Source organism: Nesoenas mayeri (genome assembly GCF_963082525.1).
Source record: "Nesoenas mayeri genome assembly, chromosome: 17".
Classification (NCBI taxonomy): domain Eukaryota; kingdom Metazoa; phylum Chordata; class Aves; order Columbiformes; family Columbidae; genus Nesoenas; species Nesoenas mayeri.
In genome coordinates this window covers 11,830,310-11,857,916 of record NC_137565.1, presented here as the reverse complement: position 1 = coordinate 11,857,916, position 27,607 = coordinate 11,830,310, and the positions used below count along the sequence as shown (strand labels likewise).

The 27,607-nt window shown below is 43.4% G+C and overlaps 1 protein-coding gene across 1 annotated transcript in view; it reads left to right on the top strand.

Moving 5' to 3' along the window:
• MED13L (mediator complex subunit 13L) overlaps window positions 1-21,549 on the top strand; it is a 188,498-nt gene extending 166,949 nt beyond the window's left edge. Inside the window, exons 21-31 of the mRNA XM_080355133.1 lie at window positions 913-1,348; window positions 2,735-2,954; window positions 5,677-5,865; window positions 6,574-6,797; window positions 7,245-7,387; window positions 8,584-8,742; window positions 9,718-9,894; window positions 12,046-12,200; window positions 15,949-16,110; window positions 17,343-17,455; window positions 18,580-21,549. Of these exons, the coding sequence (XP_080211259.1) occupies window positions 913-1,348; window positions 2,735-2,954; window positions 5,677-5,865; window positions 6,574-6,797; window positions 7,245-7,387; window positions 8,584-8,742; window positions 9,718-9,894; window positions 12,046-12,200; window positions 15,949-16,110; window positions 17,343-17,455; window positions 18,580-18,712 (2,111 nt within the window). The 3' untranslated portion in view covers window positions 18,713-21,549. The remainder of the gene's footprint in view (window positions 1-912; window positions 1,349-2,734; window positions 2,955-5,676; window positions 5,866-6,573; window positions 6,798-7,244; window positions 7,388-8,583; window positions 8,743-9,717; window positions 9,895-12,045; window positions 12,201-15,948; window positions 16,111-17,342; window positions 17,456-18,579) is intronic.
• The last annotated feature ends 6,058 nt before the right edge of the window (window positions 21,550-27,607 follow it).

Below are 27,607 nucleotides of genomic sequence, written 5' to 3'. Positions count from 1 at the left end.
ATTCTCTTTGCTCTGAAAGGCGTGACAATTCTCGAGTCTGCATCCTTTGAGGGCTAGTGATCTGATTTTGGAAAAAAGTTTAAGCAAACGTACCAGAGTTAGCCGGGCAGTTCTACAGACTGCTGAATGCTCACGCCGTCCTTTGGGGCAGGCTTGGCAGAACAGGCTAGGGCTCATCTCTCTCAAATGACCCTGTTGCCTCATTCAGTCTGCTTTTCCTTGTGATTTACCACCTGACGGGAAGGGAGGAATTATTACAATACTATTTAACATAAATAGCCCAGGCTTACACCCAGAAATGTTTAGCGTGTGCACAGGCCAGCTGAGGAATCGGGCTCTTCAGCTCGCACCTGAGGCAGCTGGCAGGGCAGTGCTGAAAACCTCCCCTGCCGGTGATGTACCCCACTGGGAGTAAATAGATAATACATCATCATTTACTTATTTTTTTATTCATTTACTACTTAAAAATAATCCCTGTGATATGTCTTTTTCTGGTACTGAGGAGCAGAAATAACTGCGTTAAAGTTTGCCATTATTGTAGCTCAGGTAAAAAGGTCTTTTCTATTTTCAGTCTGACAAAGATAAACTGTAGTAGATTTCAAAGCTGAATGCTATCTAGAGCTGTTATCACAACACAATCTAGCCAGAGGTAATGGCATGTCAGTACCAACTTCAATTCACCAAGCTCTGCAAAGTCACTCCTGTTTTTAAAGGCATTTGACTCACATCAGTTAGAACTGAAACCCTGAAGAATGGATTCCAAAGTAAATATTTATAATGGAGATTATATTCACTTAGCATTTGTATTATTGTAAAAGCACAGAAAATATTGTATGACTCTATGGTTAGTGCAGCTCACTTTGATCTGGCTGGCTGTCATTAATCTCATTCCTCCCTTATCTGCTCTTTCAGCACCTTACTTAGCCACTCTGCAGCTCGACAGCAGCCTGTTGCTACCACCGAAGTACCAAACGCCCGCGAGCCAGACACAGCCGGTACCTGGGAACGCTGGACCTGTGCCCCCAAACTCAGCCTGCCTGTCGGCTGCGGGGGCAGCGCCAACGGGCAGCTCTTTCAGCTCCACCCCCGGCGGGGGCACCACGAGCCTGCCCGCGGGGAGCAGCTCGGCCTCCGGATCCTCTGTGCCACAGCTGGCGGCATCTTCTGCAGCACCCGGCGTTAACCAGATGAACACGACCGCTACGCCTGGCTTCAGTGGGAACATCGGCTCAGGGCAAAACACCAGCACTGGGGGAAACACAGCAGAGCGTGCACAGGGAAACACAGGTCCTGGAGGAGAGACAGAATCGGGCCAAAACCTACCACAACAGCAGGAAGGACAGGAAGGGTGAGTTACTTCAGTGCTCAAATCACTCTAAAGTACTTCTGATGAAATCCACCATTCACCTGCTGTCATACAACTTTTAGCCTTTTGTAAATCCTTGAAAGAGAGGAGCCTCTGCCATGTGCAGCGCTGCTGGCCAGGGGTAAACGGAGCAGGGCTCATTTTTATTGTTTGTAGTAGTTACTGATAAAGGGGAGTTGGAAAAAACACATCTCCCTTTGTTCATGACAAGAAACAAAGCTTGATTCAAGTGCATGAATATGAGCCGGTGCAGGGCCGGCTGAGCTGCCTCAGGATGCTCCCCGGCCTGCGTCTGCAGAGCAAGGGGAGCATCAGGTGTCTCGCAGGTTCTGTGCCGGATCTGCTGGCTCAGCCTCACCTGCGCCGGGTACTGCAGGATGTGTCCTGTGCCTGAATGCAACTCCATTTCCCCTGGAATGTTAACAAAGTGCAATCCATGGATTTTTCTAATTTGCTTGCAGTGGAAGTATATTACAAGCAGGTATACTGTGAGGAAACAGGATTATATTACTTTAAAATACATTTTAGCGGCACAACTTTTTTAAAGGCTTCGTTAAAAATAGTCATCCATCAAACATAAAAAATAGGGAAATGTTTTTTAGGATATTATGTAAGTAACTTCCTGAATGGACATGGTTTTCATTACTATCATAATAATGCATATTACTAATAATCATGATATATGTTATGGAGTTCCTGAATCTTAAGTGAAAAGCCCACATCCTGTTGTAGTTCGGGTTATCCTGCAGACAGCTGTTCACTGGATCTATGCAAAACACTGTTTTATCAACTGCAGCATGATTTGTGACAAAATCTGAGCTGCCTTTTATCACTTACAGATGTTGAGCCTCCTGTTCGTGGTTGAGGCACGGAGGAGTGTTTTACAAGTGAAAAAATGTTCAGTTGCTCCTTCCATTACCAATGGAGCTTTCTCTGGAACTGAACAGAGGACTCAGTCTCCAGGAGTATTACTCGGGCACTTTTCCTCACTTCTCAGTTCCTACTCTTCCTCTTCTAACTCTCACAGCAGCAAACCCTGAACAGCAGCAGAAACCAGGCATGCACACACGGAAAAGCTCACAGAGCTAATATTAGTTAACTTTTCTGTATTCTTCAGACGTAAGCTATTCTGATTGCATTAAATGAGATGTTAGATTTTGTTAAGTATCTTTAATGCATAATTAATAAGAGGTGTTTTGGATTAACAGCTGCTGTGAGTAGAAGTCATCTCTCCTCAGTCACTGTTGTCATGGTTTTTGGTTTTGCTTCTGAACTTAAGAATCGGTGACTCGGCCTTGCACGCCTTTACAGAACACCAAATTGACAACTGTAACTTGCCTTTGAATTTACCGGTGTATGTGTCTCCAGTGTTACAGAGCGGGAGAGAATAGGGATTCCCACGGAAGCGGAGTCTGTGGACAGCAATGCCTACCCTCCCGCTGTCGTCATCTACATGGTGGATCCTTTTACCTACACTGCAGATGAGGAATCTGCCTCAACCAACTTCTGGCTGTTAAGTTTGATGAGATGCTACACAGAAATGTTGGATAACTTGCCTGAGAATATGAGGAATTCTTTCATTCTCCAGGTAATTCTGCCTTCCTCTTCACACTGGAGAGTCATTCTATCCCAGCATATTTTTGATAAGTACACTATGCTAAAAGATACAAAATGGAAGATAATATATAAAATTACAAATATGGTTTGTAAGGTGAGGTTTACACATGATTTTGTTAACCATACAAATCTATACATTAAAAAGATGCTTGCTTTTGTTTTGATGAGGAAATGAATTTGAGGCAGCCAGTTCCCTTGCATCCAATCGGTGACGTGGTTCTAGCAATCCTGTCTACTAGATGCTTCCTGAAGAGGGACTTCAGTTCTTTTAAGTTGTGACTTCAGTTGCCATTGCCAAAAGTGTCCACTTGTTCCTTTGATTACTTTGCACGTTGAGTTGTTTGCTTTTTATATTCTCTTGATTTATACTGTTTAGTCTAAAAGAAGCATGTGAAACCAGGCATTTAATGCATAATTTAACTATTGTGTTGTTATTATCTGCTGCTTAAAAATAATTTACCATGTAACTTGGCATATAATAATAGTTCCTTACTATGGAATTACTTTAAGAATTGAATTTGTGCAGTCAGAGCTTGGCCGGTTGCCCGGACTGCCTGCATCCTGTCCTGCCGCGGCTTTCACAGCCGCTCAGCCCCAATGAACAGGGGGAGAGCGGGAGGCCGGGGATGAGGAGCTGTGTGTGTGTGACGTGAGTTATTTCCATGTATGTTCAACTTGGCTTAAAAGTGTTTTCATTCAAATTATTAACTACAAAAAAAAATTGGGCATGGAAAACGTGTCATTTTTGGTAAGCCTGACCTCATCGTTCCCTGAAATGATGGGGGAAAACTCTTACCAAAATATTTCAAGCTTGGGGATGAACTGAAAATCAGATTCACAACTTCATATGGTGACAGACCACAGGTAATTTGATCGATTCGGGCCTGAAGATACTAAAAATATAATAGCCACTGATATCGAATGTCTGAAATACAAGAACACGGAAACTATACTGAAATCATATCGTAGCCTGTATAGACAACAGCTAATGGGCTTCCCAGCTCTAGTACTGCTCATTTTCTAGGCACTCAGCAGTTGTTTCTCAGAAGCTGTGGCATTTTGCCAGTTTAAGTCAAAATAGTAGACAATTTTCCCTAAGTAAAGAGTAACATAATATAGATACTAGCACAATATTCTCCCTGCTGTACCACATTATACACAAATACACAGTTATTTCCAAGCAAATAAAACCCAAATGTTTATAGATTTGTTACAATTCATATACAGAGAGGAAAAGCCCTTCTTCTGATGGTCTTGGAGAAAAGTTGTCTTTTAAAAAGATACAGGTGCGTTTAGTAAGGAGAATATGCTACCAAAGCTCCAACGGTTTAAGCAAGAGCCATAGAGCAGAAAAAGTTTACTACTACTACAGTATTACTACTGAAAGTATTTGTTAAAAGAATCTGCTTGGGTCCATTAGTGTTAAATACAACGTAAGTATTTTGTATTGACAGTTTCTGCTCCAAAGATCTCACTGTCCAAAAGAAAAGACATTTCACAGCCACGTGCAGGACATTGTATGTCTTACAGTACATTAAAAAATAGTTTGCAGGGCTACAATTCTGATTTTTAAAAAGGATTTGAACCAAAAATACTATGTTAGTTACGCTTTGTTTGCTTCTGAAGGCATGTTGTGCCATTTCTCCCCCTGCTCTTGCTGAGCAGGAGGCTCCTACCCACCCAGCTCGCATCTCAGGTCTTACTCTAGTTCTGTTTCTTGCTGATTGAACATACACATTGAGTGTCTTGCTTCACATTACTTTCTGAAACAACTGAACAGCAGCATAAGATTGCTGAGATTCCACTGTTTACTAAACTGAAAAGGAGAAATAACCACATAAATCATTATAACAGTGTCTTAATTCTGTTCTCCACAGTCTCCTTTAGGAATGACAGCGCAGTGCTGGTTCCCACATGGACAGCAGACTGATTGTGAGCACAGACCATAACCAAACCTGCCTAAACACAGAGTTCAGGATGCCCAGACTGTGTAGGAAGGGCCACCCACAAATGAAGATGTTTAGAAAAACAGTTCTAAAAAAATTAAGTGTTTGAATATGGGTGTTTGGTTTTGGACTGGGGATTCAGAAATAATAACATCAAAAGCTACCCCTAGGTTTCATAGTAGTGCTTTTAATAGCCACTAGTACTTACCTATACTTCGGTAAATGTCACACGTCATGAATGATGTGCCATTCTCACATTACAGTGTGAATGAGAAAAGTGGACTTCAGAAAAACAAGACTTGACTGGGGAAAATAGTCTTTTCTTTTTGTGTAGTTGATTGCGTTTCTCATTCAATTATGTTTATATCACGGAAAGCAAAATTCATTTATAGTTCCTAGTGAGCTGTTTCTTGGCTCTCATCGCTGTATTAAAGTACTACTCGGTAGTACTTTCTTAAGAGAAGATTCTTCTGCTATACTGGACAGTAGGAGTCTTAACTTTCTGAGAGATTTTGTATCCTAAATACATCATTGTAACTCAAACAGCAGTTTTGGATCAGGCAATATAGCGGCTGAATGCTGCAGCCGTTCATGCAAAAGGGCGGTAGCCCTGCCGGAAAACTGACCACCGTGGCCAAAGTGTCAGGCTTGTTAAACGATGAGTGAATGCGGGAATCAGGTTTGATATTAACGAAGAGCTCTCTGAAGGCTTTCAGTCACATTTTACTGTTTCTCTGAATCGTACAGATTGTGCCTTGCCAGTACATGCTGCAGACAATGAAGGACGAGCAGGTTTTCTACATCCAGCACCTGAAGTCGCTGGCGTTCTCGGTGTATTGCCAGTGCCGGAGGCCGCTGCCCACCCAGATCCACATCAAGTCTCTCACGGGCTTTGGCCCCGCTGCCAGCATTGAGATGACCCTCAAAAATCCCGAGGTTAGTGTCGGTGTCAAGGAAATGGAAGCCTCTTAATAAACTGTAACCGCTTTTCTCAAATATCAAAAAATAAAGAGCAGAGGAAACATTTTTAGGAGTGTTCTTTTCAAGGTATACAAGACAATGATAATACGAAGGGAAAAGGTAAGCAAATACTAAATAGAAAGTAGTAAGAAAAATGTCAGACTACTTGCTTTCAAAACATTTTAAGCTTCTGGTTTTGAGTCATAAAGGTTAAAGATCAGTGTGAGAGAAGAGAAAATGTACGCTGTTACTTGCGATTCTGAGACATTTTGTAGTTTTAGTCTAAAGCGCACTTACAACAAAGTATTTATGTCCAACCTTTATTTATATACAGACATATATTATGAAATAGGTTCCTATGCCTAATTACAGAAATATTAAATCCCTGAGGTAATGGAGAAATCCCCCTATTTCAATGGGCTTATCTTTCATCTGTTTATTAAACTGTCAATATTCAAGCCCTGTTTCTGGAATTTCAGGGATTTCAAAAGAATAATCATCCATCCTACTCTCCATGAATGTTTTTTGTGCTTTGAAAGATAATGACAACTGTGAATGCCTTGAATGTATTTACTGTTTCAAACTCACATTTTTCTGTACTCACTGCCAGTCTGTCTTGGTGGGGTTTTTTGCATTAAGTAGTTTTGGATGTATCTGCTGCTGATGGTGTTGACTTTGTTGCAGAGGCCCAGCCCGATCCAGCTGTACTCGCCTCCGTTCATACTGGCCCCCATCAAAGACAAGCAGACAGAGCTGGGAGAAACCTTTGGAGAGGCCAGTCAGAAATACAACGTGCTTTTCGTTGGATATTGTTTGTCTCACGATCAGCGTTGGCTTCTGGCATCCTGCACTGACCTTCATGGTGAACTGCTGGAAACCTGCATAGTTAATATCGATTTACCAAACAGGTAGAAACCTTTATTTTTCACCTTATATCTAGGTCTGTAGTCACCATCTCTCTCATTAGTTTCTTACGCACCCCTTCTAATCGTATTTCCTACTGATGTGATCATGATGATGTTATGGTGATAATATTTCAGTTGGCATTTTTATAACTTATAAACTGCGGAGGAAAAATGTTACTGTATTACACTTGTTTTACAAATGCTACCTACACATCTTACCTTCAGAAACAACTGGGATGTTGCTCAGCACACTGACACCTCTCACTTGTCACTGCCACAATAGTATTGAAAACAAACTCATAGTTCTGTGACTGGTTAGCAAAACATAAGTTAGGCATAGCACAGCGAGAACTAGAGAGGGCAAGGAGGGAAATAATTATATAGAATAGAAATGTGAGTATTGTCCTTGATTCTCTTCTCAGTTTTCTTCTTTTCTTCCTTAACCTGCAGGTCAAGGAGGAGCAAGGTGTCTGCCCGGAAGATCGGTCTGCAGAAGCTCTGGGAGTGGTGCGTTGGTATCGTACAGATGACGTCGCTGCCCTGGAGAGTCGTCATCGGGCGGCTGGGCCGCCTGGGCCACGGCGAGCTGAAAGGTACGAAATGTGGGTGCTGTCCCTGCCAGGGGCTTTGGGATGAAGACAAGGCATCATGAACCTTGAAAACCAGGAAATGGAGAGTGGTAACTTAGCCTGGTGCTGAGTTTTCCTACTGGTTTGCATTAACAATTTGCTTGTTTGTGCAGTGGGTTTGACGCTGCTCCTCGTGTTGTGTGGATGGTGTGCAGATTAACTAGTATTGGCACAGTGTATTTCCAAGTGGTCGGGGGATTCATCACATTAGGAAAAGATCTGAACGGTAGTTTTCCTGTCAGAAATAGAAACAGGATTCAATTCCGATACCTAAACTTTAACTAAACAAACCAGGAATTCTTGCAAAAAAAAAAGTTACTGAACAAAAATAAAAGTAACTTTTTACATTTAATTTAAATCCATGCATTCATCATCTTTTCTTCCATTTCTAATGGCTGTGGCCACCCTTCAGGTTTGGTTTGGTAACTGGCTGGAAGAAAATGCGATTGTGACGGGGTGCACTCGGCCTTCTCCCATGTCCTGTGTTGGAATATGAAGATGAATTAGCCAGGACAATAAAGACATTTGCTGAGTGTTTGTCGTTTTACATTAATAACTGCAGGAGACGTTAATTCCTCTGGTCAGCACATTGTTAGAGATTCTGTATTTCATAAGATGGGAAAAAAATGGAAAAGCAGTGCACAGTAAATAAGGATTCAGTCTGAAAGCACAAAGAAATACTCTAGGGGGGAAATGCAGTAATTAAATGCCTTCTCCCATGTAGTACATGCAGGGCAGAAGAGCTGCTGCCTGCACCAGTAGGGGAATTTGGTATCCATTACACACAGGAGTGAAATGGAATGAAGGCAGGAAAATAGATAAAGAATTTAATCGGCAACTCCCTCCGTTTGGACACATAATGTCATTTACATGGCTAAAAGTAGTCTCTTGGATGTATATCTACACCTCCACTGAAATTTCCTTTATTTAGTGTATTTAGTTTCCTCATAACAAAGTTCAACAAAATTTCTCAGACGTTGAGTGCATGAACTCCTGTCTCTTTGCTTTGCAAGTCTTCCCATTGTGCCAGCGCGCAGAGCCGTGCACCCTGTTGACACGGGGAGGCAGCCCAGACCAGGGCAGCGTTACAGAAATGCCAAGTGTTACTGACATTTAGTGTTGTTTTTCAACCAGAACCCCATGATGTTGTATCGTTTCAGACTGGAGCATCCTCCTGGGGGAGTGCTCCCTGCAGACAATCAGCAAACAGCTGAAGGAGGTGTGCCGCATGTGCGGCATCTCGGCGGCCGACTCGCCTTCCATCCTCAGTGCCTGCTTAGTTGCCATGGAGCCCCAGGGGTCATTCGTTGTCATGCCAGGTACGTTTCATCCAACTATTTAAATGCAAGTGACACTTCTCATCTTTTATCACACTTACCACATAAGCACATGAAGAAGCCCTTGACTAGCATGGCTAGCTGCGGTGCAAAATAGCTTGAGCCAGCAGAATTCCCAAAATCACCATGAGCTCGAGCTCCTGGGGGCGGATTGCTGAATGTCACTGTCACACTGGTGGCCTTTTCCCTCGGGAGGTCGTGTCTTCAGGGAGACCAGTTGTCAGCAGCTGGGACGTGAGGCTGGAACTCCCTCTGCAGACACTGTGAGAGCCGGCAGCGGGAAAGAGGAGCCCGTGTAAATGGGAGTGAAAATGAACCTGCTTGCCTTTTTGTATGCGTAACTTCTGTGTAGAGTTCTATTATAAGCAGCGGTGCACAGAGTTAAGTTGAAATAAAATTAAGTTTTGAGGTTCCCTTTATTTATTTGTTGTATTACTTAAGCACATACTTTTTAATGTATGTGGTAACATATCCTTACAAACTACTCTGGCTTTTTAAGTTTAGAAATAAAAGATTACTACGTGGAACAGAATTAAATGAGCTTGTAAATTACTCAGCAAGTTGAATAATTTCCAGAGCAGAGGTTTTGTAACGTGGGAAAACAGATGACAAATTATGCATTTTTCATGTCAACCAGAGTGGGCGGTATTGCATACTTGTACAGATGTGTGTGAGAACATTAAATTTCACTGGCGCATTTAACAAGTAAATCTTTGATAAAGGGGCAGCAGAATGAAAGGAAAGATGAGACATTGTATGGGAATTCACATAGCTAAACATTATCTGCAACTTGTGATCTTAATTTCAAGCTCTTCTAGTAATTAATTCTTTTTAAGATAAGAACCTTCAAACACTTGCATTAGCTTGCAAGCCCAGATTAGCAGTTAACTGAGCACAGAATGTGCATTTTGAAGATGATGCAAATTAACGTCTCTGCCATTGCCTCTGTTCTGGAAGACGCTGTCACTATGGGGTCGGTGTTTGGCCGGAGCACTGCGCTCAACCTGCAGTCATCGCAGCTCAACACCCCCCAGGACGCCTCCTGCACCCACATCCTGGTGTTCCCGACCTCCGCTACGATCCAGGTGGCACCAGCAAACTACCCCAACGAGGACGGATTCAGCCCCACGAACGGTGAGTAAACACCTGTCGGGTGTGAGACGCGTTCAGAGCATCGGGGGAGCTGTCCCAGCCATGGATAAAACCGAGTGCACCAGGGTTTTCCCCCAGCCCCCAAACCACCCCATTTAATGTAAAGAGAGCAGCACAGTAGTGTACAGCTACAGGATAATACACTCTGCTTTTTTCTGAGGTCTGTTTTCAGATAATCCCACTGATCTGTTCCAAAAGCGATACTAACTGATCAATACGCAAAATGGCACAGCCTATAAAATGCTTTTTCTTCTTGTTGTAACTTAATCAGGCCGGCTGGTTTTTTATAGTGCTGGGTCACCTCGTGCTCTGTTGTGGACAAAGTTGGTAGGGAAAGAGGGACTTGGTTTAGGATTTTAATTTTCCTGTAAGACAGGCAAAACAGACCCAGCTGAGAATTCGTGATGCTGGCAGTGGGCTTCTGCAAGTGCATTTAACCTATAGTTTGTGTCAGCAAGACTCTGGTTAATACTTTATATCAAGTAAGTCATTTCCTCCCTGTTTTGCCATAAATCTCTAAAAAGGACTGTAAAATAATTTAAACTAAGAGTAACTACAAACATTTACAATAGACTTTCTGCAGAGGGAAGTTTCAGTATAGAGAGGAAGAAAATCCCCATTTTTAATGGCGGCCTGCTCTGATCTGTTCCTCCTGCCATCCCCGTGGCCTCCTGGCGGGGACGTCCCCTCTGTCCCCCCTGGGTCCCCATGCTGCCCCAGTGCTGTGCTCACAAATATTTAACCTGCATTCACCTGCCCTTTAGTGCTTCAGATGCTAATTAGAAGCAGGTACAAGAACCGGCGTTTTCCAAAATGGTGTTAAATTTAATTTTCTTAATTCTGTTCTACTTAATGATTAAACTGCTTCCTCTGCTATTAGCCAGCTCGGTTATGCTTTGGAGGCGAAGCAGAGCATGACAGGAGTTCTGGTTTGTTTGCCGAGGTTGTAGGGCAGCAGTTAATAAACTCAGTTAATTTGTTGCTCTTGCAATGCAGTATTTCTCTGCAGAAGATGAAGAAAAACAACCACCTGCCTATTCGAGCACTAGGACTTTGTGTGGAATTAGTTCAAGACACAGACATTCTTTTCCATTTTCTTGCAAATTCTTCTTTTTCAAGATAAATTATTTATTATACATACAAATGCTTTACTCCTATTAAGGGCTCTGTGTGTTTTAGTATAAATTTGGCTGAAATTCTAATTCATCCAGTTAATTCAGACAGCTCCCACTGTCCCTTTCTGTCTAAAATGTACTTTGAATGTCATTATACTGTTATAAATGTCTTTGCCTGCTGAGAAATCTGAATAAGGAGAAAAAGCCCCTATAAGCCATATTGTGATACTTGTATTATAAGTTTTTGCTCTGTGTTTACGTCTTAGCTTTCCATCGTTTACGTTACTCATGGTACCATAACCTGTTTCAAACGACTGAGCAATGGAAGGTACTTCTCACAGAATGCAGTTTCACTGTGTCTTTGTGCCCTTCCCACATATTACCATAAACCAAATCAAAATAGCACATTGTGGTAGTACAAGTGTATTTAATTTCTGAGATGACGGGAGGATTTCAAGGCTGTGTCACAGGACATGCTGGTGCAGCGTGTGGAACCTTCACACAAGTCCGTTGCCCAAGCGGGAGTGACTGTGGGAGCGGTTCCCTGGGTGCTGCTGGTTTCTGCTCCCAGATGGGGGAGCGAAGGTGCCGGGGCGGGCGTGCGGCTGCGACAGCTCAACAGCAGCGCCTGCCCAGCTTGTTTAATGGTGTTCAAGTGGGAGGTTAATGGATTTCTGGGGCTGACTGCACAGAGCTGTCATTTTCCCTCTTACAAAGTCCAAGATTTTTATTAAGTTGGTATGACAGGATTCCTGTTCACTCTGTGACCATTGTTAAAATTCATGATTTTAGTAGATGTCTGCCAACGTTTCCTTTCAAGTCTGTGCGGTTGCAGTCACAGGTACTTAGAAGGATGAAACAGTAAAGTGTTTATCTGTGCTTGCATCGATCTTGAGGGTATCTAAGGAAAAAAAAGGAATGATAATAAATCAATGGAAATGGTAATAAATTACAAAAATTTCTTGACAAAAACGAGTGCAGCACGTTGGCAATTGTTTTTCTTTCTTTTCCTTTTCAGATGACATGTTCGACCTCCCATTCCCTGATGACATGGACAACGACATTAGAATTTTAATAACAGGGAATCTTCACTCTTCACCAAATTCCTCCCCCGTCCCTTCCCCTGGCTCACCCTCTGGCATTGGCGTGGGACCCCACTTCCAGCCCAGCAGGGTAAGGCCGCAGCACCTCGGGGCATGTCCTGCTCGAGCACAAAAGTACACCCAAATCCTCCAAGGAAATGGTTTTTCCTGTAGATTCTCAAACATAATTAGGTCAACAGCAAGCAGAAATTAACATGAAAATTGAAGGTGCTGGTTAAATCCTATTGTAGAAGATGCCTCTGCCTTGACTATTCACATCTCTAGAGTTAATTGTTAGTGTAGAAGATAACTGAGAGGGAGGAGAGAGCAACTTTATTTTTGTGTGGCAGACCCTGTATAAATTTAATCTGTCCTTATCCATTTTTTTTCTTACAATCATATGGAATGTCCCTGGCACGAGGGGACAAGTGTTGGAGAGAAAGGGAGATGTGACAGCTCAGTTCACGTGAGTTTCTAGGGGAGGCAAGGACAGTGATAATTCTAATGATAAAACCCTACCCATGGAAGCTCGGCAGGTGCTGGATGTTTATGCAAATGTTGTTTTCTAAGGAAAAATGAGCCCAGAGCACATAGTGTTTGTAAGTTACTTTTGTTTGAAGTGAATTTTATAAAGCTGGGTCCAACTCAGGTAGTTATTTACAATTACTTATTTTTGGTAATTGAAGGTATTTTTTTGAATCAGCTTTAGCAGAATCTGGATCATGTTTGACAGAACTCTTTTACACATTCAGCTGTGCAAGAGATACTCTTAAAATGGCTCCATCACCATTATGTAGAATGTTGACACTCCATAATTTCCTGTGGAGAATCTTTATTCTAGAAGTGGTACATTTAAAGCAGTAGCTTAGTCCTTCTTCACTAAATAATACAGTACTTCATTAAGGAGACAGGCTCACTTTTCTTCAAGAAACAGATAGCCCCATAGATCTAAAAGTTCTGGTGCAGTGATGTGTAATGATGTAAGTGACTGGATCTAGATCTGTGACTATCACTAGTGGCTTTAAACAGTCTTAAGAGAAACTCCAGATGTGATGTGAAAGGACGGACAGGACAGACACTTAGTGGAGGTGCACACACAGCTGATACGTGCCCGTGAAGGACAATACTCGAGCTCTGTAACAAAGCCCTGCGCTTTTCTACATGTAGAGAAGAGTTTTCAGGAAGATAATTCTCAGTCCCTGGGAATGACTGACCACAGGGGGGTAGTTTCACCACCTGGAAGCAAAAACATCCTGCCTGTATTTTCCGTGCAGCCTCTGCCCAAACGCTTCAGTGTTCAACTTAATACAGTCTGTGAGTGAAAAGTTACTTCTGCGTCGGTGGCAAAAATGCTAATGCTGCATTTTGTGATCTCAGTACACAACCACCTTACCTTACGTTAACACTCCAACCCGCTTTTCAAAGGGTACATGATTGCGCGTTACTGTCACTTGGTTATTTCAAACTGCTATGTGGGCACATTGAAAGCTTTGAATTCTGTTACTAAGCCCTCCAGCCATAAATCACAGTTCATCACTCATTACAGTTTCTCTCTTTTATTTAGTTCATTCAACAGTCTCTACTCTGTACCACTTTTAGTAATAATGCATTTACAGAACTCGCTCTCAATGGACTCCATCCAAGTGGCTTAAGAACAGCACTGAAAGGTTAATGACCAAAGCGCTTGGAGGCCTGGACAAGCCATTTCTAGATGAACCTGTCAGAGTAATTCAGTTTAACCATTAACAAGGGCCTCGTAATTGATGTGTAATTTTTGGTTTTAAAAAAGCAACAGCGTGTGATCATTACCTCGTGGGTCGGGGAAGGTCAAGCCTTTGCCCATGTAACCCGTAATTGATTGCTGCGGTTCCGCAGCGCCAGCCCCGATGGCTCAGCAGCAGGGGCAGGTTTGCTGCTGCAGCGCCCGCAGCCAGGCGAGCTGCCGCCTCCTCCAGCTCTACAGAGTGGGTAACGTGTTTTGATTGCTCATCAAGATACCAGTGCTGGAGAAAGACTTGTGTGAAGGATTAGGAGCGCAGGCTTTGTGATTAAGCCACTCTCTGCGCAGTAGAATCTTTTGTAGTCTTACTCCACCCCCCCACCAACCTATTGACTTAAGATGTGTACGGATTAAATGAACTATTTCACAGGCGTCATTTGGGTCTTCCCTCTATGGTATAAAAGTAAAGAAGAATAATAAAAGGTGTTTCCAAAAAACAAATGCATTTAAAATAGGAAAACACTCTAGAATGACAGTCACCCTTTCTGATGCCTAAGGAGACCCTTGTAGGTTGGCTAATGTGGTCCATGATAGATAAGGATACATATATTATATATACGCTCTCAGGATGAGGCAGGCAAGCTCACCCCAGGTGCTTCTGTCCATCCGCCTCAGGTATGAGGGGTTCATTTAGGTTTTATTGTACAGAAGTAAAATCACAAACATACACTGACAGGCAGCGACTCCAAGTCTGATGAAATGAGGTTCACAGCTGGTTTCTCATTGTTCAACTCTCTCCTCTCCAAATAACTCTTTGATCCATATATAAGAATATAAGTAACTAATACTGCAAAAATACAGTATATAAATAAATGAATAAATGATATAAGTTGAAAAGCAAGACAAGTGTCCATAGCAAGGAATAGCAAGTGTAGCTTTATTTTTTCCTGAGCTATCAGTGTAACTAACCTAAAAGCAAACACAACCAAATTTACAAAGGTGCAGATACCTCCTGTTCTTCCATATTTGAGTGTGCAACGCATCCTTCCACTAGCGGCAGTCAGGCAGATCCGCAGTGCAGACTGCTGGGTTTGATATGGACAGGAAAAGCCTGTGAGGCTTCACCAATTCAAATTGCATGCTGGTCTGCTCTCTGCACACACACAGCAGCTGCTCGGGCTCACGGCCACAGCCCTGTGCCTTTCAGTTACACTGTAGTATCAGATTCCTCATGTACTCGGTTCCGTTTCGGAGGCTGCCATTGCTGTTTGGGGATCTAGAAGTGATTCTGGAACATCAGCCTGGAGAACCCAACTCGCAGGGCAAAAAGGAAGGATTAAGCAACTTTGACTAAGATTCATGGATGACTAAGGGTAACTTATTAATAACAAGACAGAACTGGGTTAAATACTGAGCAATTAGTAAAATCAGTGTTCACAGAATCCCAGAATGTCAGGGATTAGAAGGGCCCTGGAAAGCTCATCCAGTGCAATCCCCCCATGGAGCAGGAACACCCAGATGAGGTTACACAGGAAGGTGTCCAGGCGGGTTGGAATGTCTGCACAGAAGGAGACTCCACAACCCCCTGGGCAGCCTGGGCCAGGCTCTGCCACCCTCACCATGGAGAAGTTTCTTCTCATATTTAAGTGGAACCTTTTGTGTTCCAGTTTGCACCCATTACCCCTTGTCCTGTCCCTGGTTGTCACCAGCAGAGCCTGGCTCCATCCTCCTGACACTGCCCCTTTCCATATTGATCCCCAGGAATGAGTCCCCCCTCAGTGTCCTCTTGTCCAGCTCCAGAGCCCCAGCTCCCTCAGCCTTTCCTCACACGGGAGATGCTCCACTCCCTGCAGCATCTTGGTGGCTGCGCTGGACTCTCTCCAGCAGTTCCCTGTCCTGCTGGAGCTGAGGGGCCACAGCTGGACACAAGATTCCAGGTGTGGTCTCCCCAGGGCAGAGCAGAGGGGCAGGAGAACCTCTCTGACCTACTGACCACCCCCTTCTAACCCACCCCAGGTACCATTGGCTTCCTGGCCACAAGGGCCCAGTGCTGGCTCATGGTCACCCTGCTGCGGAACACGATGACATAACAAACATGCCTTTTCAACTGTTCTTTCAGAGCCAAGGGGAACGTCTCCTTTCCAGAGAAGCCCCTGAAGAACTGAAGCAGCAGCCTCTTGCTCTTGGATACTTCGTATCAACTGCCAAAGCTGAGAATCTTCCGAAGTGGTTCTGGTCATCCTGTCCTCAGGCACAAAACCAGTGTCCCCTCTTCCTCAAGGTCTGTTCTGGTATCCATTCACACGGGAAGAATTCCATTTGTAGCCTATGAATTTTCTGTGAAAATGTTGGCTTTGCATATTACCCAAAACTGTGACAGTACTAGAAACAGAAACGCAATTTTAGGTTTAAATTTACTTAAGATACCTGGCTATTAAAACTTAATTCTCTGTCCCTCCCTTTTTGGAGCTACAGATGAAGTTGTATGCTACGCTTTAAACTGCCTTTTTTTTTTGTGAATGAGTAGTCCAAAGAGGATGTTTCAGTTCCAGCAGTTAAAACACCCAGCAGAGCTCCAGGCAACTTCATGAATTCCTTCCATAAGCTTGTCCTAGATTTGTACTGGAGAGAAGGAGCCACCACCCTTCCCTACACCACCACTCCCCAGCCCAACACAATTGCTCTCTCAGATCTAGGCTGAATTAAATGTTTAATTTCACTCGGAACACACTGTTTTGATTTGGACAATTTTTAATAAAAGCAAAGGGCTGAATTCATGCAGTGACTTGCACACCATTCAGGGAGCAGGGTGCTGTCTCCTTTGTGCCGCACAGCGCCGCAATTAGGAAACCTGTATGGCATGGGAGGCGTAGGGATTGCAATCAGCTTTGTCTGATTTGGATTAAGTATTTTTGAGCAAAAGTATTTCATCTCTAATGCGTGGGCCATAATTAGAGGAGTGCGAATTAGAGGTTTTGCCTCGGGAGCTGTGTGGTGGATTAGGCTGCCCACTGAAAGGCTCATGTGGCAGCTCCACCCCCGGCACGTGATGGATGTGAAATCCCTGTCCTGCTCCTGTACAAACGCACACACAGGCCTGGCTCCGGAACCATGGCACGGCCGGGAAGGCGTGCGGGCAGAGCGGGACAAAGGCTGCGGGGGGTGTTCTGGCCAGACACCCCCCTCCGGCTCGGGGTGGTTTGTTACTGAACATCAGAGGAGCGCTGACACCTCTGAGTGTTTCCTCTCACCACTTCGGCCCTGACTGACATGAAGGACAGAATTCCGCACTCTCGTTTAATGATCCTTGATTCCAGTCAAAAAGAGAAGTCAGTTTATTTGTAACTATGATCATTATGGAACTTGGAAATACACATGGTCATGGTGGGTTCAGCAAAGAATTGCCAATTTGCCGCGTTGTCCTGAGACAGTTCAGGATGTGTTTGTTCACTGTGGATCTTTACAAGTCCTGGCTGTATGAAGAGTTAATTGGTGCTCTTTTCCTTTTCACAGGCCTCATTACATCACCACATCTCTGTAGCGCAGACAGATGAGCTTCTGCCTGCCAGAAATTCTCAGCGAGTTCCTCACCCCCTTGACTCTAAAACCACATCAGATGTTTTGAGGTAACGCCTTTTGGTTTTTTTGTATTTCCTCCCTAAGGCTGTGGGGACTGAGCTCTGAAATTTCAGACCTTTACAACCTGGCAAAGTTAATCCTTAGCTTTATCAACAGCTGTAGCTCTACTCTGTCCTACATGTCTCAGTGCAGTGGGCAATTCTTACGATAGCTGCTGCCTCCCCCACCAAAGAGCAAGACTTTGAGAGTTCATCCATTTTCCATGCAGAACTATGGACAGGAGATGTTCAAACAGCTTTGCCTTTCCAAGCAAACACCATGGTTTGCCTCCCAAAGATTGTTCTGTTTACCTGGTGGTCTCATCTGGACTAGTTCAATAATTATTTGTACTCACCAAATCATACTGATTTATAGAGGAGATAAACGTACTCTCCTGATAAGTGTCTTAGGGTTTGGGATATAAAGGAAACCTTCTTCCTGAATTAATACAGGCTTGGGTATTGTATTGTTCAAGATGCCTAGAGGACTGTTTGCCTCCATCCCACCTGTTGAGGCATGAAAAAAGATCTGGTTTATAAGACAGCATATACAGGGCGGAACACACCAGGGGACAAACACGTACACTGAAGCAAGCAGAGAGTATCAGCGGGAAACATGAAGAGTAACCTAATCTAAGAAAATTGGTGGTGTCTATATTATCCCAGCAGATCTTAATTTGCATCCTCTTAGAGGCCTGAGCTGTCACAGTGCCCTGGGGCACTGCTGTCTTGGAGTAAAAGGGTGGTGCAATGCACAGGGAAAGAACGAGGTGCAACAGTCACCAGTTATGACCTGAGGAGTCTCATCAGAGACAGGATCACACAAGGGTGATCCAGTACTGGCCCAGGTTGCCTCAGACTATGGAACCTTCATGCTTAGAGCTGTTTGAGACTTCAGGCTTTGAACACAGTGGTATTTGAACCTGTGTGATTCTATAATCCTGACTGCGGATGGGGATGGCTTACACTGAAATAGCTTTGTTAGAGTTCAAGCATATTAAAACTAACCATTGGTGCCAGTGTTAATGCAGCCGGGTGGTCCTGGTGATGATGTGCTTCTAGGACAGACCAGAGCTATGGTTAAGTAAATCTAGAAAAGGAGTAACCAAGGGCAGTTTGATGTGTCTCTGCAGGTTTGTTCTGGAGCAGTACAATGCACTGTCCTGGCTCACGTGTAACCCGGCCACTCAGGATCGCAGCTCCTGCCTTCCTGTCCACTTCGTGGTGCTCACTCAGTTGTACAACGCCATCATGAATATACTGTAACCCATAGAAAAGCACTTGTTCTTCTGGCTTATTCTCCCCTCGACCTGAGAAACGTGCCACAGTCTGCAAAGATCACAATTTTGCTTCTCTTCAGACCAGTCCTGTGCTGTGCTTGTGTTCCTCCAAAAGCACATGTGAATTCTGCAGTGTTCAAAACTAAATTACCCATCGACATCTCTGGCAGCTTCAGTCCAAAATCCGAGAACATCCACGAACAGCGAACACAAGAGTAACCTCAAACCAGTGTTAGTTTGGTGGCCCAGTAACTACTGGTCAGCGTGATTATTTTTTTTATATCTATTTTTTTTAAGGAAGACTACAGTATCTTTTCACATTAGGAACTCTGGTAAACAACCAAGAGCAGTTTCCAGTCTGCAAGTAAAAATACCTTGTAGTGACCAGTCTGGGTCGGCCAAAACTTTGTTGTTTGATCATCATAAACTGGGACTTTGCAGGAGAAAAAAAACCAACCACACAGTTGTAGTCTCATATAAATATTGGAGTTTCTGTCTACCTGGAGTTCCTGTCAGAGTGGATTGGGATGAATGCATGCATTTGTTACCTGTCCATGTAGATATGAATGGTCTGGAGATACTTTATTTATTTTTAGGTTTAGGGGGGAGGGAGGGATTAAATTATAAAGGACCAGGAACAGTAGAATATCTGAAAAATCCAGCTCCGTCCTACCGTAGGGTTATTTATCTACGTGCCTCTCACTCTTCCGACCTAGAAATCAAAAATGAAGCTCGTAACAATCATTAAGTCCAAGCTGGGAAAGGAATCGTGTGCTGGTCAGGACGTCCTGTGTTCAGGGTGCCAGCAAGACCTGGCCGGCGTCTGATGAAGGACAACACTACCTAGTGGGAGAAGAGTGAGAGAGAGGTAGGGAGGAAAAACACTTTAAAGCCCAATGGAAGGGCAAAGGAAAGTGGTAAATTAATCTATTGTAGAGCTATGATTGAAATATATTTCCAGGAAATTTAGCGACGCTAGAAAAGTATTTACTGAAACCCAAGTCGCCCTTTAATTCTGGGCAGACTCGTCCATGTACATATCCAAAAAGATGGTTTTTGTTTACACTAAATCAGTTACAAATCTGGTGTATTTTTTCTGACTATAGGAATATTATTTCAAAGAAATAATTTTTAAAAATTATATCATTAAATTAGTACTTGAAGTTATACCACTGTGGTGGCAAAGTTACTTTGTTTAGTAAAATGATTGCCATTGTAAAGGTTAATGGCTAATTGAAGTATTTTTATGACTCCTTCATTCCAGGCTTCAAGGGGTTTCTATGTAAACTCCGTTTTGTAGTGTGTGGTTGCACTGTGGGGGCGGGGGCGCCCGCGGAGGGGTCGGGCACTTTGGGGGGCTGTGTGACCCACTGGGCCATCTGTGGAGAAAAACCGACAAATTTTAAAGTTCTTCCAAAAGACTTTCACGTTCTGGTTGAAAAAAAAAAAAAAAGAAGAAAATCTATGGTTTTAAAAAGTATTTTTCTTGAGATGATGTAACATTTAAAACAAATTATATAAAATAAAAAAAGACTAAAAAAAGAATTGCTGTGTAACGAGAAGGCGGAGTAACCTGTAAATGGGTTTTGTCCTTCTCCGCACCGAACCCCCGTGCGGGTCTCCTCTTTGCAATGTATAGGTTAAAAAGAATCTGATATCAAACCATTTGTATCTAATGTGTACAGTGTAAAATTGACTTGAAAAATATTGCAGTACTATTTTTTCTTAATCAGAAAAGACAATTCTCAAGGCCTTTTGAAGAGCATAAAAAGATGAAGATTGTAAACTTGTATAAAAAAAAAAAATCTAACTTGGGGAGGAAAAAATGTAAAGTAGACATTTGTAATCTTTTACCATTTGGGGTTATTTGTTCCCGGGATTCATCTGAACTTTGGATTCTTATTTTGGTTATTCTTTTTAAAGGGGCCGTTTTTATCCAGGGGTTTTTCTTCCCCAGAAACCTGGTTCTAAGCAAAACTGAACAATACAAAAAGGGCAGCGAGGAGTAGTTTTCATCTGGTGTCTTTTATTTAATTTTTTTAAGTTAAGAGAAGCTGGTGACATATTTATACGTTTTTGTGCAAAATAAATGAATGGCAATAGATTTTAAAGAAAAATCTTATGTACTTCAGTGTGAAAAGTTCTGTATAATATTTCCCTTAAATATGCATTATTTTACTTGTGAGTTTTTTACTGAATTAATCTGAAATGTACAAGCCCTGGCTTTCCTACAGACTGAAGAAAGTTATTTTATTTGCTTTTTTATTTCTAACTTTGGAAATTCCTGCCGAAATCAGATGCTGATTCCAGTGGTTGGAGCTGAAGGGAGCGGGAGGGGGCGGGGAATGTCCAGCATGCTTGGATGTATATTTCAGAACCTTTTTTAAATGTAAAGGCTGTACATTTCTGGGGAGTTCGGAATTTCTTTTTGGTTTGGTTTTTTTCTCTGAGCATTTTGCAGTGAGCTTCTTTTATATATAGCCGACAATTTGAAAGAAAACAGACAAAAAAAATGTGAAGTTCATTTTAAATCTACAGTATATCGCTGGTACAATACACTAAAAAAAAAGACTTTGATAAAAAGAAACAATAATAATAAAGACCTCCATTTTAAATGTCATTCATATATACCTTGTGGATGAGAGCTATATACTTTTACACACTTTTTTAGATGAATAAATTATTGAATTACTGAAACTGTTGGTGGAGTTCTCTTCTTATGAGTGTTTTGAGTTGTAGCACTGCTAGAGAAGGTATCGATTCCACAGGAGATGAATAGGGGCTGTTTCATATCTATTTACATCCGAGACACTGGGTGCTGCCCTCCCCCTGTCCCGTGTGCTTCACCCGACTCCATCTCAGGGTCACGGGACTTGTGAAAAGGTTCACACTGCAACAGCACATTTCTTTAAAATCAAAGCAATATAGAACAGTCATTGTACTTCACATGGTGTCTGTTGTGAGAGGAAACGTGGTGCCACTGATGTAAATGTCGAGATGAAGGGATTTCAAATTCCGCCCCGGGGTGGGTGGGAGCAGCCCGGGATGAGCTGCTGACACATGGGCAGTAGCTGCTTCACTCCAGCAGCTCTGATCCCAAGAGCTTCATCAATTACAGGCGTTTCTCTGTATGGAGCGGGTAAGTCTGTAAGAGATTTCAATGGCGTATCGGAGTCCTGTGTCCTTGTGCCAGCGGAACACAAAGCCAGACCTGGGCTCTGGGGTGTGAATCCCCGGCCCGGCTGAGCTGAAGATGCGGCTGGACACGTCCCGGGGCAGCCTGATGGAATTACAGTTGGGCTGCTGGACTTCGGGAGGCCCCTTCCAACCCAGACGTGCTGTGTTCAGCACACGTGCAAAACAATGCTAAATGAACAACTGGACTCAAGCCCTTTCCCAGCGCTACACCTTAACAAGACCAGAGGTCTGTTTTGCATTCAGCTCCCATACGGATAGCCCTGGAGAAACTTAAAACAGAATCTTCAGGTAATATGTACTTTTCTGTACTTTAAGAAGTGACAAATCTGTGACATCCCTAAGTACATTTCAGATAGTGTATCCCTTGCTCTACTCTGAAATGAGAAAAAACAAAAGCAGACCTGGCCTTTCTTTGCAGTGGTACCTGCACTACTGGCCGAGAGTCACCTGCTTCCAGCAGTGCTGACCATCAAAATCAGGTGAGATGAGATAGTTTCTGCAAACCCAAAAATGCTTTCAGAATGGATCTTCACTGCCTGCTGGCTCGCACAGTGTCCAAAAAATCACTCACTTTCCATGAAGAGATGGAGCCCACGCTTGTGTCCGGTCACAGCTCCTGTCACTGGGTCCAGGAATTGCCTCTGAACTCCAGGGCTGGTTTAATGGCCACCTGGGTTGCCTCAGTAGTTGTTATTTTTAAGCCCATTAATTGCAGTGCATCTTATTTCTAAATTTAAAACTACATATTTTCAAAGACAGTCCCCAAGATTTTTCTCTTTCAATTATTTTTAAACTTTCAAGCTTGTTATCTTCTAGTTCACTTTACTATTGGTAGATTCTTAATAAATGACACTGTACAACTAACTCGTCCAAGTTCTGACAGAATAGTCGCACTGCAGCCTTCCACTGCGAGTGCATGGAATTACTGCAGAGCAATGCTTCTAAATGGACGTTCCTTTGTGGCCAAGTCATTGGCTTTAAAGACTAAAGCTACCCATTAAATGTTCTGTGCTTTGAGGACTGTAAGGAAGAATTTAATAGAAACACTAGAATCTCGGTTGATTTGTAACGATAATGTAATATTTATGACAAATGGGTACAGTACTGTGGTTGTGGTCTCTTTAATATCACCGAAGGAAGAAGTTTTTAAAGATTAGGCTGACATTAAACAACTTTTTCCAAGTGCCATTTCTATTTTTGGCAAAACGTGGCCACCTGAAAACACTTCAAGCACATGGGGAAAGCATCAGAAGCTGGGAATGTAAAGATCAGGTTGATGGTCAGTGTCTCACCATTTACAGTGCAAACAGGAACAGCCCTGAGATCCCAAACCAAAGTCTTTGGTCTTTAACAACAACATTGTATTCATATAATTGCGCTGCTTCCGCTTCCCTATTTTGAAGCCAAACCTTAACACTTGTACCAAATGATACGGAGAGACCGTGGTTGATGTTTCACTGACTGTTCCCAGGTATCAAAGCAGCTGCCCCGTGGGCTTCCAGGGCAGACAGAAACCTCAGAGCTATTTTAATGAAACCTGAAACACTCTTCAAAACCTTCAACGAGAGGACACCAGCTTCTGTGAGCAGCCACCTCTGAACATGGATCACTCTCACTGCTGCTGGCTGAGACTTGCCTTCTTGCCTGTAAGAACTGCCTTTGAGAATGACGATACCATGAAAAACCCCAAAACTAAGTCATAAAATGCTTCACATCAGCGCCCCTCCCAGAGAGCCAACACATGCACTGTGAGTGCTAAAACTGACTACGAAGTCTTTCTACAAGAACACCTTCATGGTCCTGCAACACGAATGAGGGCTACACCTGCCACAATTTACTCGCTGCCGCCCTCGTTTCACAGAGAGCATGCCTGCATGGCCCAGAGACTGCTTAATTACAGAACCATTAATTACTAAATTCTGACATGGATCTGATGATACTACAACAGCCTTTGCTGTCCGATCCTGCTCCACTCCCCAAAGCCAGGTGTCACTTTTCAGTTCTTAACCAACCTTTTGCTTCCTGGCCACCCCCTCTGCCTTTCCATCCCACATCGTGGTTTCCGTCCCGCCACACACACACCTTTTTCTGTTTGACAGACGTTTCATTTCAGAAATACCTGCTGCCGCAATGTTTGTCAGCTACACGTCGCCATCAGCTGACTCCCAGGCAGGGCTACCCGCTCCAGCTGGTTCCTTTTAAAAAGACGCAGACGTGCCAGCACAAAACTGGTTCAGCCCACGTGGCAACTATAGCAGGCCCAGGTCCTTCACAGATGGAATTTATTTTCCTTACACAGTAAATTACTGATATGTTTTAAAAAAAAAATCCTACCAGCCTGACACTCTCTTTGTTTTTATTTAAATATTATGCCATTTTGAAAATGTCAAACGGTGGTATAAATGTGTATAAATCCTGAAATGTATTGCTGCTACCTCGAGCTTTTTGAGAACTTCCTGCCAACAGATTCCAGTATCCAGAATACGAACTGAAAAAAGGAACACACTCCACTGTGCAAAAAGGCCACAGGTTCCAGCAGGTCTGTAAAACCTAATCCCACAGATGAGAAAAAAAAATAGCATATTTTTCTAACTTTGGAGTTGGGTGAATACTTTAAAAAGCCTTTTAAAGCCAAGCACTTTTTAGTTATTTGTGATTTCCTGCACTCAGCGACACCTGTGACGTGTCTCATCGATCACATCTGTGATGTTCTCCGTGCAGGGGTTTTCTGACCATGTAGAAAGTCAAAGCCACATCTCTTGGCTTCCAGCAGGGGTCACATTTTGATGGGAAATGCAACGACAGATTCCTCATAGAACAGGTTTGAAAAACCAAATGAACCTGCACACGGCTACAGAGCTGGATCATTAAAGGTCAACCACGCGCACAGGTGCGGGTTCACTGGTCAAAGTGCTCCAGCCCTGCTGGTAATCAGGTTTGGTGGTAATTTCATTAGTGCCTGGGGAAACGACAAGTCCAGGGAGGCGGGTGCTGGGTAAGGCGCATGGCGGGAAGGGGCGGCTGTTAATCCCAGGGGGTAATGGCCCGGAGAAGTGCTAAAGAAAGGTGCTGTGAGCAGCTCTCCTGGCTGCTGCGTTAAGTGGCATTTCAGAGTTAAAAGTAATTGCCCTTGTATTTTGTTCCCCGTGCAGAAGCTGGGAGCGTGTGGGGAAGCTGTTCTGCCACAAGGACACACACTGGTGCACAACTGGCTTGTCAAGCTGCGGACAGGAGAGAGAAAAGAAACTTGAATGGGAACAGGGAACAGGCAGCGTTTGAACCTGGTCTCAGGGTGACTTTAGACATAAATAACAGGGAGTCCAAGTGGAAAACAACACATGGTTCAGAGCGGGCCTGCTCATCAACATCCGCGCTGTTCTCTATGGCAGCAGAAGGACAGAGGGAAGGAGACAGGACACCCCTCTGCTGCTTATCTTCCCCCATCCCTTGTTGGCCCTTCTCACAGGAGCTTAGATTGCTGATTTGTTTTCTGTGTTGGGCCTTTTTAGCTGGTGACATGTTGCTTCCATTTAAAAGAATCATTCCTCCTCTCCCGTACTCAAGTGAACATACAACACTCTTTCTACAAGTGCATTTTTGCACTGAGGTGGCAAAACCACAACAACTTCAGCCAGAAGCAGAGATATTTAGAGGGAGGGGAAAGACAAGCAAAGGAGAAGGGTGGATTCAAAAAGGAAGAAGGTGAATTAAAATGTTTTGACAACTCCCTTGAGAACACCTGTGTAGAAAGCGGCTCTGCTCCACCAGCTGCAGGAGCCAGGCTTCATTTGCCCAGAATACCGCTGCTTTTGTTCAGTTAAAACAATTTGGATCACTGAGGCTTTGGTTCACACAGGTAACACAAACCATTTCTTGTAGTCTACAGCTTCTTGATCACGGAATGGGACTTAAGGTGACCTCTGTTGTATTTGCAAGGTTCTCATCTGCAGGGTCCTCCACCACAGTTACTTTCCTGTTGCTTTTGACACTTGTTGATGTATGTTCTTTCTGAATACCAAAGAGTAAGAACCAAGGTCCAATTTTAGAGTCCACCTCCCTTTTGATTAAAACATAAAAACGGAAAGAAAGTTTCTATCCGATGTCATTACAAAGGAAAACCTGAAAGCAAAATCTCAGTGCAAACGAGGAACTCGGAAACTGCTTTTTTCTTCTTTTATACAGCTTGAGCACACAGCGGTTCAGGTCAGACTGGGGATCACACACAATCCAGCCCGGGTGCCTGTGCGCTGAGGGGCACTGAGCATTAATGCGTAACCCCGCACGCCCGGGGCCAGGTCAGAATGGAATGGAACTGCTGTTCCAAGGTTCTGTGCAGCCGCTATCCACCCGTTCAGCCTCCTAAACAATGTATTGCCAAGTTATTAAGTCTACAGTTATACAGAAGAGCAGCTCCCAATTTAATAAGCAAATAAAGGAGGCATGCTAGGCATGCTAAAAGGGTTGGGCGGAGAGGTAGGGTCTAAGCTCTAATTCTAAAGCTGCCAGAATTGATGTGTGTTACTGAGCAAATTGTTGGCTTTTTGTCTGTGTGACAATCACAATGATACTGATACACCTGTCTGGATCTTTGGTTCACTGGAAGCGAAAGACCCTCAGAGAGAAGAATGCAGAGCATCAGTCTGCCAGCTTTAGTCAATACAGTAACAAGGTATAAAATTATTTGGGACAGTGAAAACTAAAACTTCCTGCAAAGACTTACAGAAAGAACCCAGAATGTTGAGCTACCGGCCAATAAAATGTCAGAAGGAATTCACAGTAAGACAAAATAAATTTTCAAAGAAATTATGCTGAACACATCCTCTAAACTAGCATATAACCTTAGGATACAAGACAAATTAGCATGTAACATTCAAAAGATCTCACAGCCACTGTAGGAATTTCCATGAATAAAAGCAACACAATGTCTTCAAAAAATCAAATTAATTTTAGGACTTAAAGTGAGAGAGAGTAAAGCAGAAATCCCACTCCCACTGCTGTATACATACAGTGACCTGTGCCTTCAGCTCTGCCAGCTCCTGGGGCAGCCGCTCACAGAAAGGATGTAACAACTGCAAAGGACAGAGAAGGACAACAAACATGATCAAAGACATGGAATGCCCATAATAAAAAGAAAGATTAAACAGACCAGGATCATTCACTTCAGAAAAAAAAAAAAAGGATGGCTGAGGTTACACAAAGACCAACAGGGAACAGATTGTTCTCCGTGCATGAGACTTCGAAGACATCTAAAATCTGCACTGCTGTGCTGGGTTTGGCTGGGGCAGAGTCAGTTTTCTTCACAATAGCCAGTATGGGGCTGTGGGTTGGATTGGGCTCGAAATGGTTGATGATACAAGGATGTTTTCATTATTGGAGTGATGGCGCTTGTCTTTCCCAGTAACCGTTACTGGTGGTGGAACGCAGCTGTCCTGGAGATGCTGAACACCTGCGTGCCCAGGGCAAGTGGGGAATGAATCCCTTGCTTTGCTTTGCTTTTGCACATGGCTTTCGCTTTGCCTATTAAACTGCCTTCATCTGAACCCATGAATTTTCTCACTTTTACCCTCCGTTCTGATTCTTTCTTCCACCCCACTGGCTGGGAGTGAGTGAGTAGCTGTGCAGGGCTTAGTTGCTGGCTGGTGTTAAATCACAATGTATATGAAGCAGCTGAAGGAGGAGAAGA